General features: G+C 42.7%; 1 protein-coding gene across 1 annotated transcript in view; it reads right to left on the reverse strand.

The window, feature by feature from the left end:
* Positions 1–315: 315 nt before the first annotated feature.
* WSCD1 (WSC domain containing 1) overlaps positions 316–17,116 on the reverse strand; it is a 46,030-nt gene continuing 29,229 nt past the window's right edge. The window contains exons 5-8 of the mRNA XM_067537697.1: positions 8,810–8,987; positions 5,068–5,232; positions 2,945–3,145; positions 316–1,039 (exon numbers count right to left, since the gene is read on the reverse strand). Coding sequence (XP_067393798.1) covers positions 687–1,039; positions 2,945–3,145; positions 5,068–5,232; positions 8,810–8,987 — 897 coding nt within the window. The 3' untranslated portion in view covers positions 316–686. The remainder of the gene's footprint in view (positions 1,040–2,944; positions 3,146–5,067; positions 5,233–8,809; positions 8,988–17,116) is intronic.

The following is a 17,116-nucleotide window of genomic DNA, read 5'->3' on the forward strand; positions in this document are numbered from 1 at the left end:
AAGGTCAGTCTTGAGTCAGACTGAGACCGTTTTTGAGAAGTCAGTGGACCAGCCCAAGCCTCGGTTTTTAAGGTAAGCCTTAGACAAGGTTTGTCTAACAGTTCATGTGTCTCCGGAAGCGTTCGCTGCATGTATATTTCTATCGCTGCCCTGCACACCAACAAAAGTCTAGTCTGAGGATATTGGGGTGAGTGGATGGCAACCAGAGAATTTAGGAGATGGGAGGGGGGAAAAAATTTAAGAAAAAAGCAACGAACTTTCTTAAATGCTTGGATGAAAAGATTTATCAGCGTTGAGGGTTTTCCATACAGATGTATGATGAATTTCCAACTCAAACACTGCAAAATCTCAAGCTATTCTTGACAGGTAGGCAGTAAGGATGAGAAGAAGGAACCCTTTTCCAGAATTAGCAGTGCACAACTGTTAAATTTGTAGCCATTTATATAGAGAAGGACACAATAGGCAGACACAAATAGCTTTTTCCTTGGTTTATAACCCAATTTCCATCCTTCATTGCTTGCCTTTTGAAGCACTTAGTGCTTCTGAAGAACATCCAAGAGTGGAGAGAATTTTCATTTCTCAGCAGACTCCACGAACATCTTTTGCTTTTGCTGCTATAAAACTCTGGTCTTGTATTTATTTATTTTTATTTTATTTTAAAAACATAGCTAATTGCTGCTGGGATATCATCTTGGCACATACTCTCTTGGAAGCCCTGTCAGGTTTCTTCTTTTCAGAGCTTCATCCACCGTCAGGATGTATCTGTTGATAAGATCTTTCATTTCCTGTGTGAATGGCTCGAAATCTTTCTGCTTAGCACCTGATCGCTTGAAATTCCCATCTCTGTTGTTTTCGACACAGAGCAGCCGGTCCTCTGTCACCGTCATATTTAGGAACTCCACCATTTCTTTCAGCTTAGGGATGAGGTTCTGTTTTAAGTCTTCATAGTGAATAACAAGAAGATGCTTTCCATATTTTAACCAGTCTAAGACGTGAGACGCCCACCAGGAGGCATAGCTGTTTACAAAGTCTGGCCATTCTAAACATTGGGGAAAGAAATGGGGAGGGGAAAATATTAGATGACCTTATCCATACTGTGTTTTAATCATTTCCCAAACATTCTCCTGGAGCAGCAGCAGAATGGGGCAAATTCTGATCTTGCTGAATGGGGGAGCGAAAATATAACCTGAAGCTGCACTTGTTCTGTTTGTTAGGGACAGCTTACTTCCTTTTGCCTAAATTGGACCTAAACCTAGGGAGATTTTTTTTTTCTTCAAATATTTGACATTTCAATGCATTTTTTTCACCGAAAAATGTTAAACTTTTTAGTGGAAAATATTCCATTTTTAAAATCCACTCTAGTTTGAACCTCTACTAACACCGTGTGTTGGTCTGAATATGAAAGTTGCTGAGGTTGCATGTTGCTTAGAAAACCAATTGAAAAACAGGAGCAGAGAAAGAGGCATGTTGCTGGAGTGGGGGAAGGAAATCTATAAAAGGTTTTCCTAAGCAAAGGGATGATTATGATCATCTAGTCTACCTCCTGTATAACACAAGCTACAGGACTTCACTGAATTAATTCCTGCTTGAACCAGAGAACCTGTGCCTAATTCTTCACAAGTCGGACACTGGTACATTGAAATCACTGGTGTAACCCTGCTGCTCAGGTATGGTCTCAATTTGTAAAAGGGAGGAGCAAGTGTGCGGGCACTGGACTGTGAGTCATGAGATCTGTGTTCTAATCCCAGGTCTACCATTGGCCTGTGTGATCTTGGTCAGCTGCTTTCACCCAGTGCCTCTACTCCACTCCTACCCTGGGTCTGTCCTCTTTGTTTAGACTGCAAACTGAGTTGGAGCAGGGGCTGTTTCTAACTATGTGTTTGTAGAACACCTAGCACAATGGGGCCCCTATCTCAGTTGGGGCCTCTAGGTGCACTGTAATACAAATTGATAAGCATCTATTTTACATATATAGAATCCACCTTTCAGGTGCAGGGCGGCGTGAGAATTCTTTTGTCCCTTATACTAAAGGAAACTCTATTCTATGTAACAATCTTTTTCTTTTAAAAAAAAAGGTCCTTGGTTGTGGGGGATAAGGGGGAGCCATGGGTTCAGGATAGAAATATACTATGTTGGTGAACCTGAAAAAGAGCTTGTGCGGTTTGTCCATCCCTAATTATAATGCTTAGGATATACCAAAGGAGAAGCTCATGCTGAATTCCTTAGCGTTGTAAAGTATGGATGCAGCAATGCATTCAGTGGGCCATTTAAACTTGTCCTTTGCTTTGCCAGTCGAAAATATCAAAAGAAAAAAATGAAGTATGGTGGATGCATTTTCAAACTTGTTCCGGGGTCTGAGTAGCAGTCTACAAGTCCTGTAATTACTGATCTGTGCTACAGTTATGTCTGTAGAATGCATAAAAACTCACCCCAGCAAAAGCCTTTTTCATCACACCCTTGATTTAATCTGATCAGTCTAATAGCTCTCACCTGTTAGATACTGTGGTGGGCAAATTCTCATCACAGCACACAATCTGGTTAAATGGGTTGTGAGCTGGGGCACTTTGCAAAGAGAGAGTCTCTCTGCCCGGCTGCTTCTCCTTAATGCCTACTGGAACATTAGTGCTGTGGTCATCCTGGTCTGTGCTCCCTTTCTGTGACAGGTGATGTGATTTAAGACTCTGACTAAACCCCAGACTTCAGACCTGAGGTTTCTGGGGGCCTCTCTCTGCTTAGGGCCTGATCCAAAACCCACTGACGTGAATGGTAAAACTCCCATGGACTTTAATGAGCTTTTGACCAGGCCCTCAGTGCATTGCTTTCCCAGCAACACGCATAGCATCCCACTTGAGAGACTCATAGACTTTAAGGTCAGACTTTCAAGCCTTATTGTTTGAAGGCCTTTTTCAGACACTGATTGGTTAGCAATGGCTTAGCACATTACCTTTGCTCTTCCAGTTCCTATCTGTTGCATATCCCAGGTGGCCAGCACACTTCCTGTTGAATTCTGCCATCAGAGATTTGTATGGGTTCCTTATCAACAAGATGGCGGAGTCAAACATTTCAATCTCTCTCTTGCCGCTTTCATGTGTTTTCACACAGAGAGTCCTCCTGCTTCTCCAGTGATCTTTTTCTCCTTTGAAACCTGTTTTAAAATATTTTTAAAAATTCAGGTTTCTCATTATAAACAAGATTCTCTAATGGTGTAAAATTCAAACAACTACAAGAGACAAAGTAACTTAGTGGATGGAGTGTGGTTCACGTGATCTGGGTTCTATTCCTGATTCTCTCAATGACCAGCCATGTGCCTATTAATTCTTAATTTTACTTGGCCAGTATGCTCTTTCATGCAGGAACCGTCTTTTCCCCCCCCTGAGTTTGTACCGCTCGTAGCACAATAAGGTCCTGGTCTATGCCTGGGGCTACCACAAGATTAGTAATAACTGTAAATAAATGAGACTTGGATAAGCAATCTTGGAACAGTTAGTGTTTATCTTCAAGAATTCATGGAGGATGGGTAGGTCCCAGAGAACTGGAGCAGGGCAAATATAGAACCTATCTGTGAAAAGAGGAACAAAGGGTACCCAGGGAATTATACACCAGTCAGCCTAACTTTGATACCTGGAAAGATACTGGGACAAATTATTATTGAATTTGTAAGCACATAGAAGATCATAGGGTTATAAGGAATAGCCAGCATGGACACGACAAGAACAAATCATGCCAAACCAACCTCATTTCATTCTATAACACTGTTACTGGCCTAGTGGATGGAGGGGGGGGGAAGTAGTAGCCATCATATATCCTGATTTTTAGTAAGGTTTTTGGCACAGTCCCACATGACAGACTCAGAAGCAAATGAAGGAAATGTGGTCTAAATAAAATTACTATAAGATGGATGCAAAACTGCTTGCAAGACTGTACATGATTCATATATGATTCATATATCTAGTGAGGGTCATTCCTGACTCCTGGTTGGACCTCTGCTGGAGCACTGTGTCCAACTCTGGGCGCTATGCTTTAGGAAGGATGTGGACAACTTAGAGAGAGTCCAGAGAAGAGCATCAGAAATGATGAACGGTTTAGAAAACTGGGCCTATGAGGAAAGGTTAAAAAAAATTTTTTTTAAAAATTGGGGATATTAAGTCTTTTAGGAAAAAGAAGACTGAGGTGGGACCTAATAACAACAGCCTGCAGAGATGTTAAGGGATGTTTTAAAGAAGACAGGACAAGAAGTAATGGGCTTAATCTGCAGCAAGGAAGTTTTAGGTTAGCTATTAGGGAAAAGCTATACAGGTAATTAAGCACTGGTATAGGCTTCCATGGGAGATTGTAGAATTCCCGTAATTGGAAGATTTTTAAAACAGGCTGGATGAACACCTGTCAGGGATGTTCTGGGTATACTTGGTCCTGCCTCAGTGCAGGGGGCTGGACTTGACGACCTTTCGAGGTCCCTTTCAGCCCTACATTTCTATCAGTCTCTGATTTTCTAAAGTGATTAGTGATTTTTGGGTGCTCAACTTGAGAAACGTTAAAGGGGCCTGACTTTTAGAGGGCAGGTGCTCAAAACTTTCTAAAAATCAGGACCCTTAATTTGTCTCTCCTAGGACCCACAGCCACTAATCAGTTTGGAAAATCTTGGCCCAGATTCTATAGGTGCCTTTGAAAACCTCAGCCTAAGAATCTAGCTCATTTTTTTGCTTACAAAATTCTTTGAGCCAGTTCTGAGGATGGGAAGAAAAAGGAGTGTTTGAGAGAGAGAGTGACGGACCAGGATAATAATAGATGCTCAATTTTGCATAGTTTATCCACAAATCAGAGCAAGTTTTTATTCATGAAAATTTTTGTGAATCAGTTTATGTATGCTATTCAACCAGTCTCTGTACACTGTCCAATACATGTGAAAGGCTGGTACTCACATTCCAAAGAGGCATTTATTTTTTAGCAAGGGTGTTTATAATATTGACAGACTTATTCACTCCAAACAGAAACAAATTTCGAGACAAGTAAATATACACTCATGTTTAAAGATGATTTTGTGTTTTCACATGTTTCCGACAACAATACCTTTGTTATACAGGGTTCCATCAAAATAATAGCTTCCAGTGTAGAATCCAGTGGCGTGTTCTATTAAATGACGAGCCCAGGTATTCCCAGCCCCAGGAAAACTAGACAAAGCAACAAACACTTTGGATTTGGTAGTGAGGAATTTCCTATCTGTGCATCGGGTGTCTGTAAGTACAGAAGATATTTCATTGTAAGCATAGTGGCTTCTTAATAATTTTACTGACAGCTACTGATTACAGGGCTTATTGTTTTCATTTTTCTGTTTATATCATAGGATATCAGTTTGTGTCCAGTTGTGATTCAGACCCTTTTCAAAACCAAGTCAGCCTTAAAAGGCCAAGGAGTTTATCCTTAGAGGAGGCATTCAAGAGACTGATGTCATGTTAGGCTATGCTTTATTATTAGAACTGCAGCAAAGCATTGCATCTACCTGCAAGTTTTGATAAAAGCCCCTGGACGTATGTTTCTTAACAGTTATTTGCCCAGCAAGCTGGCTGTGAATGTGCCATTAGACTTGTGAATCAAGTGTCTTATAGGAAACTGTCTTACTACGAGTTCAGTTCAACCTCTTAGGTTGGGATTTTCAAAAGTAAAGCAATATTCCATGATCTGAAGGCCCTTCTTGGTTGCAAAAGCAGTGCTAAAGTATTGCAAACAGAAGACAGATTGCACATGCTGTGTTTTTAAAAATATAATTGCTATTAAGGACAGCCACATTCATTCTTTTTGTATCTGTGTAAATGTCATCTAGGTGACAATTGCTGGCTATGGTGTCCATTTACAGAAGAATCTGCACATTTCCATATAGAGCAAAAAAGATGTGGGTACATTTTGGGGGGAGGGGGGAATCAGGACCCCTGCTTGAGAAGAAGTGTCACTAAAAATCAGCAGCACCAGCAGAAGATGTAGCTCTTTCTGTTTACAGAAGCAGGTTCAGTATTACAGAATGATGCATCCTTGGCCCTTACTCCTCCAACAGTCAAATGTCAAGCAGCATCTGTGCACACTTGCCGTCCTACAGTATATGGGCCAGATCCTCCGCTAGGGTAACTCAGCGCAGCACCACACAAAAATGAAACTGTGCCAATTTATACCAGCTGAAGATCTGGCCCTACATATGTAACTGTATCTCAGAGACCTTTGCCACCTTCCGGGGGAACGTCTTGCAAAGGAAACCGCCATAAATGAATGCAAAGGATAAGGGTGGGCTGAAGCGGATTGCTTGTCCACCTTGGAGAAACATTGTGCCATTGTCTGTACAGTGAGGGAAGTGGTGGACCGCCCCTAACTCATGGCAGTCTCTTCAAAGCCACATTCTACCTGTAAATGTGTGTATAAAAAACATCTTCCCATTGTATTTGAAAATTAGTCAATTGGCCATAATCTAAATGGGTTTGAGGGGAGAGAGAGAGGGCAGGGATTAAGCTTCAGACTCCAGCTCAACATCGTTCCCGAGAGGCTTGTGGTGAAATGGAAATCAAAAGAAATGAGGCCTTCTGGTACTTGAGAGAGGCTGGGCAGAACCTCTCTCATGGGCACCTTATATCAGGTCTCCTGCAACCAGGGCCAATGACAGCCTCAAAATTCAATCCGCAAAGGAAGGGGTGCTGTGGAAGGCGACGTCAGCCCTTCTCATGTGAGCTTTTCTCACTGGGGAGAAAGCATCAAACCCTGACCATATCTATATTAACATTAAGTAGATTCAGCTTTAAAAATAGAGAGTGGTGGTCTATGAGCTGCTTGCTCTACCTTTATTTCAGAATCTGTCTGGACATCTTGTATTGTGGAAATAAGGATTTCAGAATGATTATGCTATTTCAGTGGCATTGCCTTCACATATGAGGCAGTGTAGATTAGTGGATGGCAGACAAAAGTGGGTCTCAGGAAGTCTGGGTTCTGTTCCCATTTCCACCACTGGCCTGCTAGGTGACCTGGGGCAAGTCCCTTTGCCTCTCCACATCTGTAAAATGGGGATGCTGACCGCCTTTGGAAAGGACTTTGATATCTCCTGGTGAAAAGTGCTATAGACGAGCGTGGCATTCTGTACGTAAACCTATTAATGCCTGCATAACCCTCAGAGTGAGGAAGGAAGATAACCCATGAAAGGGCTATGTATGGTCATCCCTAATGAACAAAAAGAAGAAATGCTGCACGCTGCTCCTTATCACTTCATATGCAATGCCATCAATTTAAAAGTTGCCACGGATGAAAGCCTGCACGTGATTCAGCATGGAGGATGCCACGATGTTAGGAACACTGAGCTGCTCTCACAGAAGACAATTGGAAAATTTCCATCCTGACATCCTGGAGCCTCATCCAAATTAACTTGAATTTCCAAACACCTTGAAATGTGTGCCAGTGAACGTCTGTATTTTCAGATCAGTTCAGAGGGCTGGAGTCCAGTAGGTGTTTGAACCAACAAATGCTCAGAAGGGGGCACTTACCTACTCTTCTTCGAATCTGATCTGTTGCTGCCCATTGCCTATTCTCACCACTTTAGGCCCCTGTCCAGCAAGGCACTTAGAGATGTGCTTAGCTTCCTGCATGTCAGTAGTCCCTCGGAGATCAGTGAAACTACTCGTGCAGAAGTATCCAGTTAATTTTAAGGGCTTTGCTGGATTGGATTGCTGCCTGATTGTCAACGTCACCACCCTGTTTCTAGATGCTTATGAAGATGGGCATTTAGATGAAGATGTCTACAGTGAATTAGAAATGCTGGTAGCATTGGTTTTAATGCAGCTATAACTGCAATATGTATAAGCCAGAGAGAGCATAGTCTGTGGTTAAAGCACAGAACTAGCTGTCTAGGTTTTATTTTTGATTGTCACGTAGTTGCTGTTTGGCTCTGGGCAAGTGGGGGGTGGTTGGGTTCAGGGTGCAGGTCCTGGGTGGTGGTGCAGGTCTGTGATATACTGGGTGTCACATTGGATGATCTGGTTGCCCCTTCGGGCCTCAGTCATGGAGTATAAGTGAAGTCAAAGCTCTGTACCTAAATTTCCCCACCTACAAATAGTTGCTTACACCCACTGGGGTTTGGTGAGGCTTAATTCACTGTTTGTAAAAAAAAAAATGCCTTGAATTTCTCCTTTGAAAGGAGGTTTACTGAAGTGCAACACATTATCAATGAAGTTTAATTTAGGGTGATGGAGAAGTTCTCATTTGTATAGATAAAGGAGTTTGAAAAATCTAAAGCCCATGAAACTGAACCTGTACCATCATATTTTAAGGCTGGGAGTTTCCAAAAACTACTACTTTATTCATGTTGTATACATAATATCTTGTTTTGCTTGCATGACTATTTTATCCTTATAAACATCATATACATCTGTGTTAATTTCTATATTACATTTATATACAATGTGTGTATAAAACACATAGGTTAATGTTACCTAACACACAAATTCACATATATACACAGACACAGCAAAGAATCCTACGGCACTGTACTGATTATGTGTATTTATATATCCAGAAACCACTTTATCTGCCATTGAAATGCGACCATCTCTGGGCTGGAAAACAATCATTTTTCAACAGTGCCTGACAAAATCACATCAGTTTAGTAAAGGAAATGGAAGACTGCCACCTACAACTGAAACTGCATGGGGAATTTAGGGTTAGGCAGACTTCAATGATTCAAATCAGAATTTGGCCTGGACATTCTATGGCGAGGTGTTCCCTTGGTGTAAATGGGCATAGCTTCATTGGCTTTAGGAGGCTCTTGTTGAGTTGCGGCATTTACCTTGTACTGGAGTCTGGTAGACATGATAGTAATTCTCTTCTCTTGGCCCCTCAGCTGTACTACTGACATTCTGCAGTTTGCTGCAGAACAACCGGTTCACGCTGTCGTGAAGAGTGAAATGCATTGTGGGATAGCCACAGTAGCATTCTGGCCCTCCGATGACTGCCAAGGGAAATTCCTATCCAAGAGAAAAAACCGATCAGAATGCAAATGACATGGCCTCAACAATCCTCAGAGGATGCTCCTAATCTGAAAGCAAAAAATATATCTTCCAAGGTCCAACTGGCAGGATCAAAGCTGTCTACTGTTTTCATTGAAAATCTCACACCTGTGTCACTATTAGAACCGGTGTCCATTTCTCAGGACAAATCTTTTTCTGATTGTTTTGCTGAGAACTTAAAGATTCAAAACACTTTCCATCTCTACTACTAATTCATGGAATTTAAGGCCAGAAGAAACCCCTATAGTCATCCACTCTAACTTTCAGTGGAACACAGGCCATGGAGTTCCATCTGGTAATGCATGCAGTGGAGGATGTTGGCTTTTCTTTACTAATAATAGACAACATTACTAATCCCAATAATTTGTTGCTGACCTGGAGTATAATTTTTACAAAGATATCCTCCCTCAATTTAAAGACTTCAAAGGCCACGTCCTCAGCTGTTTACAAAAGCAATGGAAGACCACAAAGAATGGAATATCTCCTATTTTGACTCATTTGCACCCCTGAGTGCCCAAACGGTGGTGGTGGTGGTGGTGTTTAAGAGTTTATTCTGTATGTCTTTCAGAGAGAATCTCCCAAGATGATGAATCATGAGCAGAAAACAATTATTTAAAAACAAAGCCAATCAGTTTTACACCAAACTCTATTAAAAATATAGTAGGAAGAAATGTTATCCATCTTAGACAAAGAGACTGAAATAACAGCACACATGGATCTTCATCAGGGTTTCCAGAGGCAGAGGGAGATCTATAGTACCATATGCACAGCAATATGCAGTCACTACAGGGTGGAGTTAAAGATGCTCCCGCTTCCTTTGTGTCTTCGGCTACGTCCACACTTACAGTATTACACTAGCACAGCTGTGCTGCTGTACTATCTCACTTATTACAGCAACGGGAGAGGTTCTCCACCTCCCCAACAGGCGAAGACGGAAGAGTTTTCCTGTTGATCTAGCGCTGTCTACACCTGGGGTTAGGTCGGCTTAACTATGTCTCTCAAGGGAGTCGAATTTTCAAACATCTGAGAGATGTTGCTACGCAAATGTAACTTTTCAGTGTAGACTAGCCCTTAGGAGTTTATGCTGCAAGTTTATTTTATGTCTCTCTTAAAGTATACATACCAGATGTGGCTGCCAAATGCAATATGAGCAGGGGAACGCTTGTTTGAGACACTCACAGGAGTTTAGATATGGGGTAGGCATTGAGCTGTTGGTAGTATCAGGACTTGGAAGACTGTGCATGGCCAGCTGTTGAAATTTAGGCACCTCAGGGACTTTAATGTTGGAAACCTCAGCATGTAGGATGGGATTCACAAGAGAGACTAACATTTAGGCACAACAGGCATTCACAAAACGCCTGCTCAGCTGCTGCCTCACCCGGTGGGTGCCTAAACTCTGCAGGCACCTAAGTCATTCTGAAAAACGGGGCTGTGACTCCTAGGTGACTTGGGAACTTTTGAAAATCATGGATCACAAGGTCACAACCTACCAGACTGCTATCAAAGACCCACTCCTATTCCCACTGAAGTGTGACTGGGATATCTAAAACTAAACAAAACACCCAGACACTCAGAACCAGATGTTCAAGAGAGCTCAAACTAAACGTATCTGCAGTTGAGGGCAGCTTTTCAAAAGAGTTCAGCTCCTATTTAGGAACTAAAACAAGGGTCCCACTTTCAAAAGTTCTCAGCCCCCCAGGAGCTCCTGGGGTGATGTTCAGGGGCAAAATTTTCAAGAGTTCAGCTCTTTGAGAATTTGCACATTTGTTTAGGTGCCTACCTGAGAGCTGAGCTCTCTTGAAAACCTGAGTCCACCTAAAAGTCTGTCCCTGAGGTCTGTTGAATATCTGGACCGATGTCATCTTTCCCTTCTGTTTGACAGCACATTTTGGGATGGAGTCAGTGTTGAATCGGGCTCTTAGACTTCAATGGAATTACTAGAACGAGGCAGGCTTGCTTCACTGCACAGAGCTAGTGTATTTTCACGTTTGAAGTACGCTGTTGGGAAGCGTTATAACAACATGATTTATTTTTGGATGTGTGAATGGAGCAGAAGGATGGGGAGTGCTTGGAAAATTGTAAGTTTTTTTTTTATGAGCAAGTTCTCTTCATTTAAATAACATACCCATTTTTGGTCCTTTTAAAATATCATTCTTTTGGACTCTTGTTTATAAAATAACTCCTCAGTCTTGAAACTGGATATTTCTTTTCCCTTAAGGATTTTTCTTTTGTCATATGCATTTGAGACAGAAATGCTAGGAATTTTTATGGAGAGGGACTGTGGTGTAGGAATTGGCACACCAGTTTGCATGTGGAGACTTTGGGGTTCTATTCCTGACTCTACCACGTGATACACTGTGCTTAGGTCTGCAGGTAACATAGCATGGGTGAAATCCTATGGTCTGATTTATACAGGAAGTCTGACTAGATGATCATAATGATCTCTTCTAGCCTTACAATCTATGAACATCAACTGTGCTCCTATTTGTAAATTGGGTCTAATGCTAGTGTTATAGGGAACACTGCGGCTATATTAATTAGTGAGTGTAATACATTTTCAGATCTTCAGGTCACAGGCACTTTGCAAGGACAAAGCTTTGTATTTTGCAAGGTTGCACAGGGGGATTGGCAAATTTCTGGTTTTGCATATTTAATTTTAGACATGAGAATGGTGCGGGGAGGGGGAGAACGGCATAGTGTTTGCAAATAAATACAAGATCAGGAACCTAAATAATTAAGTGTCACACTTGTGTGCTTAGCACTTTTGAAAATATGGCCCTTATTTGGGTATCTAAAAGGGAGCAGAACTCTTCTGGAAATCTGTCTCAATGAAATCCAGTTGCTTCTGGGCATGAGGGTTAACACTTGCCATTTGGATGCCAATACAGCCTGTTGGATTATAGTTGTGAACGTCCTTGTAACAGTGAGAGACAGAAATCTTTTAGTTCCTGAAATGAGGAATTAAACCAATGCTTGCCTAAGAAAACATGAATGAAACTGATATGGTGTTTTTTAACATCTACAATGTTAAGAGGCTCCTATCCTAAAATTCCTCTGCAAAGTGCTTCTCTTTCTGAGAGGGAGCTCACAGCATTTTAAAAAAATGGAGTCAAATAGGCCAGATGTGATGAGTCATGTGATATGCAACAGTAAACGCTGATTTTTTGCTCTGTATCAAACCCAGCATTTTCATTAGGGGGAAAAAAAGGCAATTACAGTTGGCTGAAATTTTTTTCTGAAAACATAATTTTGAAGAAAAATGGCTTTTAAGTAAAAAGCCAACATTTTCATGGGAAAATTGCATTTTTGATGCCATTTTTTCAATGAAAAATACCGAAACCCAAAACTTTTGATCCCCCCCCCCCTCAATTATGAAACATTTTAACCAAAACCCATTTTCAAAAACGTCAGTTTTTGGCTTCAGTTTTTCATCAAAAAACTGGAAAGAATATGTAGGAAATCTCAATGAAAATGAGAGAATTTTTCCCTATGCAACTTTTCAGTTAAAAACTGGAATTTTTAACCAACTCTAATGGTAATGCATTAAATTGTTAGCATAGCAAGGTATCTTGGGAAATGGGGAGACTAGGTGAAATGCTGCAAAGTTTAACCTGCAGATTGAGCAGAAAGAGAAGCAGCATGGATGGCTTCTTACTGCATCATGCAATGGTGAGGACTAGAAGCAAGGGTAGTAGGACCAGGACTAGCACTAGGTTTTCAGATCTGAAGAAGCAGCCAGGCCTTCTTTCCCAAAGGAAATACTTTCCAAAAGATTCTGGAAGAAAGAAAGAATCTGGTGGGCCAGATAATTCTTCTCCACTGATGTAAATCCGGAGAAAACATTGACCTCAGTGAATTTACACTGGTATAAAGCTGGTGCATTAGACTGGCTATGTGTCCATTGTGTCCTCAGTTCAGCAAGGCATTTAAGCCTGTTTGTTATGTTGCAGTCAATGGGACTAAAGCTGGGCCTTAAAGTGAAACACATGCTTAAGTTCTTTTCTGAATAAGGATGTGATTACTTATGTGCTTAAAGTGAAGTACAGAATGTGCCTAAGTGCTTTGCTGAACCTATAGAATCAAAATGGCTGAAATCTGTGAGTTTTCCTTTTTGCCACAGAAAAGTGATGTCGTGAATATTTTTAAAGACAGGACCTCAATAAATGTTTGCATGAAATGTGGGTGTGTTTGCATGTGCTTGTAGCGAGGAAGCTAAATGTCCACGACCAACTGTTTAAAAGAAGCTCACAGGGTTGTTCAAGCATACAGAGGGTTGAATTCCACTGAATTTATTTGAATGGCTTGCTAAGCTGCCACTATCTTTACACTTTTAGTAAATGCCTTTTAAAAATCTTCATGATTCTCATCTATGGAAGCACGTGACAAAACTGCTGAGTGGCTTATCTCTTGCTCTACCCCAGTGCTTAGCCTCTGATAAGGAGACAAGATGCGTGCACCATTTGTACCCAAACTACCAACATTTGCTTACTGAGTCAGATACGAGATTTGTCAAAAAGTATTTGCAGATTCGATCCAAGGGCATAATGGTCCCATTTCTGCTTGCAAACATAGCTGTAATTTATCAGCATAGGTAAATTCATAAATCTCCCCTGCAAATTTGGCTTAGAATAAAATTTCATCATTTTCTTAGCACAATGGCACCTAGGGAAAGCTTGTGAAAGTGTAGGCAAAGCTAAGCAAACGGGCCTGATTCTCCCTCTTTTGTACCGTGTGCAGTCACTTCCACCAGCACAAAATGAGTGTGAAATGCTGCCACTCTGATCTGGTGTGTAAGATATGGTGTGGTGGAGAATTAGGTTCAGTGTTTTAAACTTGTGCAAGGTATGAAAAGTCCAATTCAACTCTTGCTTAGCTTCATGTTGGTCAGACTTAGGGTGACCAGACAGCAAGTGTGAAAAATTGGGATGGTGTGGGGGGTAATTGGTGCTTATATAAGACAAAGTCCCCAAACATGGGACTGTCCCTATAAAATTGGGACAACTGATCACTCTAGTCAGACTCCACTGACTACAGGAGCTATTTCTTGTAGCTGTTTCTATTCCATGCTGTTTTTTTGGTGCCTTTCCCAGGGTTCTCTACTGTCAGTGGAGCCTTGGCCTCAGCAAACAAGTGGTAGAACTTGGAACTAATCTTTATATCCCGTGGATGAATGTACCTGGTACCTCCACTAGATGTGTCTTGTGAATGGGCAAAATTCTAGCATATTGCTAGCAATTCTGGCAGAGCGTAAACACCCATCAGAGAATTCATATCCAGCAAGGGGATGAGGGGACTGGAAACTTTCTTTTCAAACCCTGGATCCTCTGGTTGAAAGCCTTTAGAATGGTTTCTCCCTAAGGAGCTATCTGGAGCAGAGCCCAGGGTACATGAGAGTTACGATCTCTTTTTATGCACATACCCAACTTGACCCAGATACAACCCCAAGATCTATGCCTCCATGCCTATTATTTGTTTGCCAAACAGGAACAGTCTGTGGTGTGTGAGCATCGGTGCCACCTTGAGGGAAGATGGAGGACATGTGCCCCCCCCCCCCCCCGTCGTTTTATTATCATGGGGATATCACCCAGTGCAGCTGTTGTGTTAATGCAGTGTTTCTCAACCTTTTAAGTAGCAAGCAACTTCTGAAAATTTGAATAAGTACCCCAACACTCAATTTTCCACTCTGAGAAAAACAATCTTTTCCCCCTTTACCTCTGGACGACTGTATTTATCATAAAGCAGGAGAGTTCTGAGTTGTGCAGTGCTGTGTGGCTGTGGCAGATCACAAAACCCCCTGCTGCTTCTCCCCTCCTTCCTCCTCCCCTTCCTCCGTGTGGGAGCAAAGCTCAATGCCAGCCAATCACTGGTGGGGTCACATGGTGTTCTCGTCACACAAGTGGAAACTTGGGAGGTACGAGCAGGCAGTAGTGGCCCACCAGAGTGGATAGCAGCGCTCCCCCTGGCCATCCCTAGGGGGGTGCAGCCCTGGGGCAAATCACACTGTGGGCCCCTCTTAACATTTTATACTGGTAAAATCCGGGGATGTCAGAGTTGTCAATTTCACTGCTCAACTAGAACAAAGTAAGCCGGCAGGTAGAGCCCGGCTCCAGCACTGGGCAAGCCGCTGGGCTCTCCGCCTGGTTTTCTGGGCACTGGGCTTTGAGCCGGGGAGGGGAACTACCACTTGGGCAAGTTGCAGGTGGCTGCCGCCTGACTGCCAGCCCAGGAGTGGGCGACTGCCACCTGCTCCGAGCTGGGGCGGAGGAGGCTTCCGTGCAGGCTGGGACCCGGGGATGTGGGCAGGCGGCAGGCTGCCATTCTTCAAGCCAGAGCGTGGGAGGCTGTCTCTTGGCTCAGAGCCGTGGCACGGATGGTAGCCACCCAGCTGTGAGCCCAGCTCGCAGGGTGCAGGAAGCTGCCGCCGGGCTCCCACCTGGGAGCTGGGACCGGGCAGAATGCAGGCAGCTGCCACCTGGCTTCCCAAAAATTCAGTGGCTGCTGCCCGGGATCCCAAAAAGCCTGCGGCTGCCACCCAGCTTCCCAGGACTGGGGTGGCTGCCGTCCACCTCCCAGCTGGGAGCTGGGACCGGGCGGGAAGCAGGTGGCTGCCGCCCACCTTCCCCAGAAGTTGGCGGCTACTGCTCACCTCCCTTCACTGGCTTTTTCACTGCATACCCCCGGCCTGTGTCTCACGTACCCACAGGGGTACACGTACCACAGGTTGAGAAACTGTGTTAATGCATTCTCACTCCTGGTGGCACCAATATTTTTCTGTGGCTGCATCACTATGTGTGAGGATGGGGTATCCAGTGCTTTCCCACTAGCTGGAATGCAGATGCTCGTGCACTTTACTCTGTTTTTGAAGTTAACACAAATGGCCATTTTGGGTGTAGAATTTGGCTCCCTGTGAAGGTTATTCCCAAATAAACCACAAACAAGGTTTTACTCTCTCATCCCTACTTCATACCGTGGGCTGGCGTGTCAGCCCCGATGAGGACTGTAAACAAGTGGAAAACCTGTCAAGCCATTCAATTACCTCATTTCAGGAAATGCTCCCCCAACAACATTAAATGTCAGCTGCCTTGCTCAGCCTGAGAACATGCTTTAGTCCCAATTTAGGCTCAGCACGCAGCGTGCATTTTTCACTAACGCATCAAGTCCTTGCGCATTTGCCAGCCACAAAGAGAATCCAAGATAATAAGAGTTCCTTCTCCATGCCTTCAATGCCACTGATTTTAATACGTTGGCAATTTTTAAATCAGAGGAAGATCTCCCCTTCAACTGCTTGAACTGTTTTGTTTCATCAAGTGTATTAAACTGTCACATCTCTGTACGTTTTCAAAATGACTGGAGAATTTCAGATAATAATGTTACTTTATTTACAACATTAAGGTTTCAGCAACATGACTTTAATTCTGAAAATGCAGAGCAATTTTCAATCCTGGAGGGAATTTCTAAGAGCTTATTTCCATAAAAATTAAATATAATATATATAAAATCTTCCTTTTCTGGCTTCAACATGTGTTGGAGAAGGGAAAAAACAGGGAGCTGGCTTCATCACTGAACAATTTTCAGCAAATATACTACACTCGTTGAGAGCATGACAACGGTTCTGGGAAACACAGCAGGAGTGCAAGCACTGGTGTGAAGCGCTGAAACTCTTTATGTTCAGCCCCTTGATTATTCAGATTTTGTACATATCTTATGCAGAAAATGGAATGATTGCAAAATAATATATTCAGCCATGATTTCCCTTTTCTATTTAATCAACAACTACAAGCCAGTCACATTCTGTCAACCTCACCTCCAGTAGTGAGCCAGCAAAGGACATAAGCACATGCATTAACTTAAGTTTGTGAACATTCAGTTCAATGGGCCTAATTCTCTACCGCTTTACTCCAGTTCTATAGCAGTGTAGCTCCACTGAGGTCAGAGGGGCTACTCACATACTTAAAGTTAGGCATGTGCTTAAGTGCTCTGCTGGATCCAGCCTGATTGCATACTCAGTCCTACTAAAACAAATGGGACTTCTTGCGGTACCTGGGGTGAAATCCTGACTCTGTTGACATCAATGGGAGTTCTGCCAT

The sequence above is a fragment of the Emydura macquarii genome, unplaced genomic scaffold (genome assembly GCF_026122565.2).
Source record: "Emydura macquarii macquarii isolate MOO-44397 ecotype Brisbane River unplaced genomic scaffold, CSIRO-AGI_Emac_v2 contig_450, whole genome shotgun sequence".
Lineage (NCBI taxonomy): Eukaryota > Metazoa > Chordata > Testudines > Chelidae > Emydura > Emydura macquarii.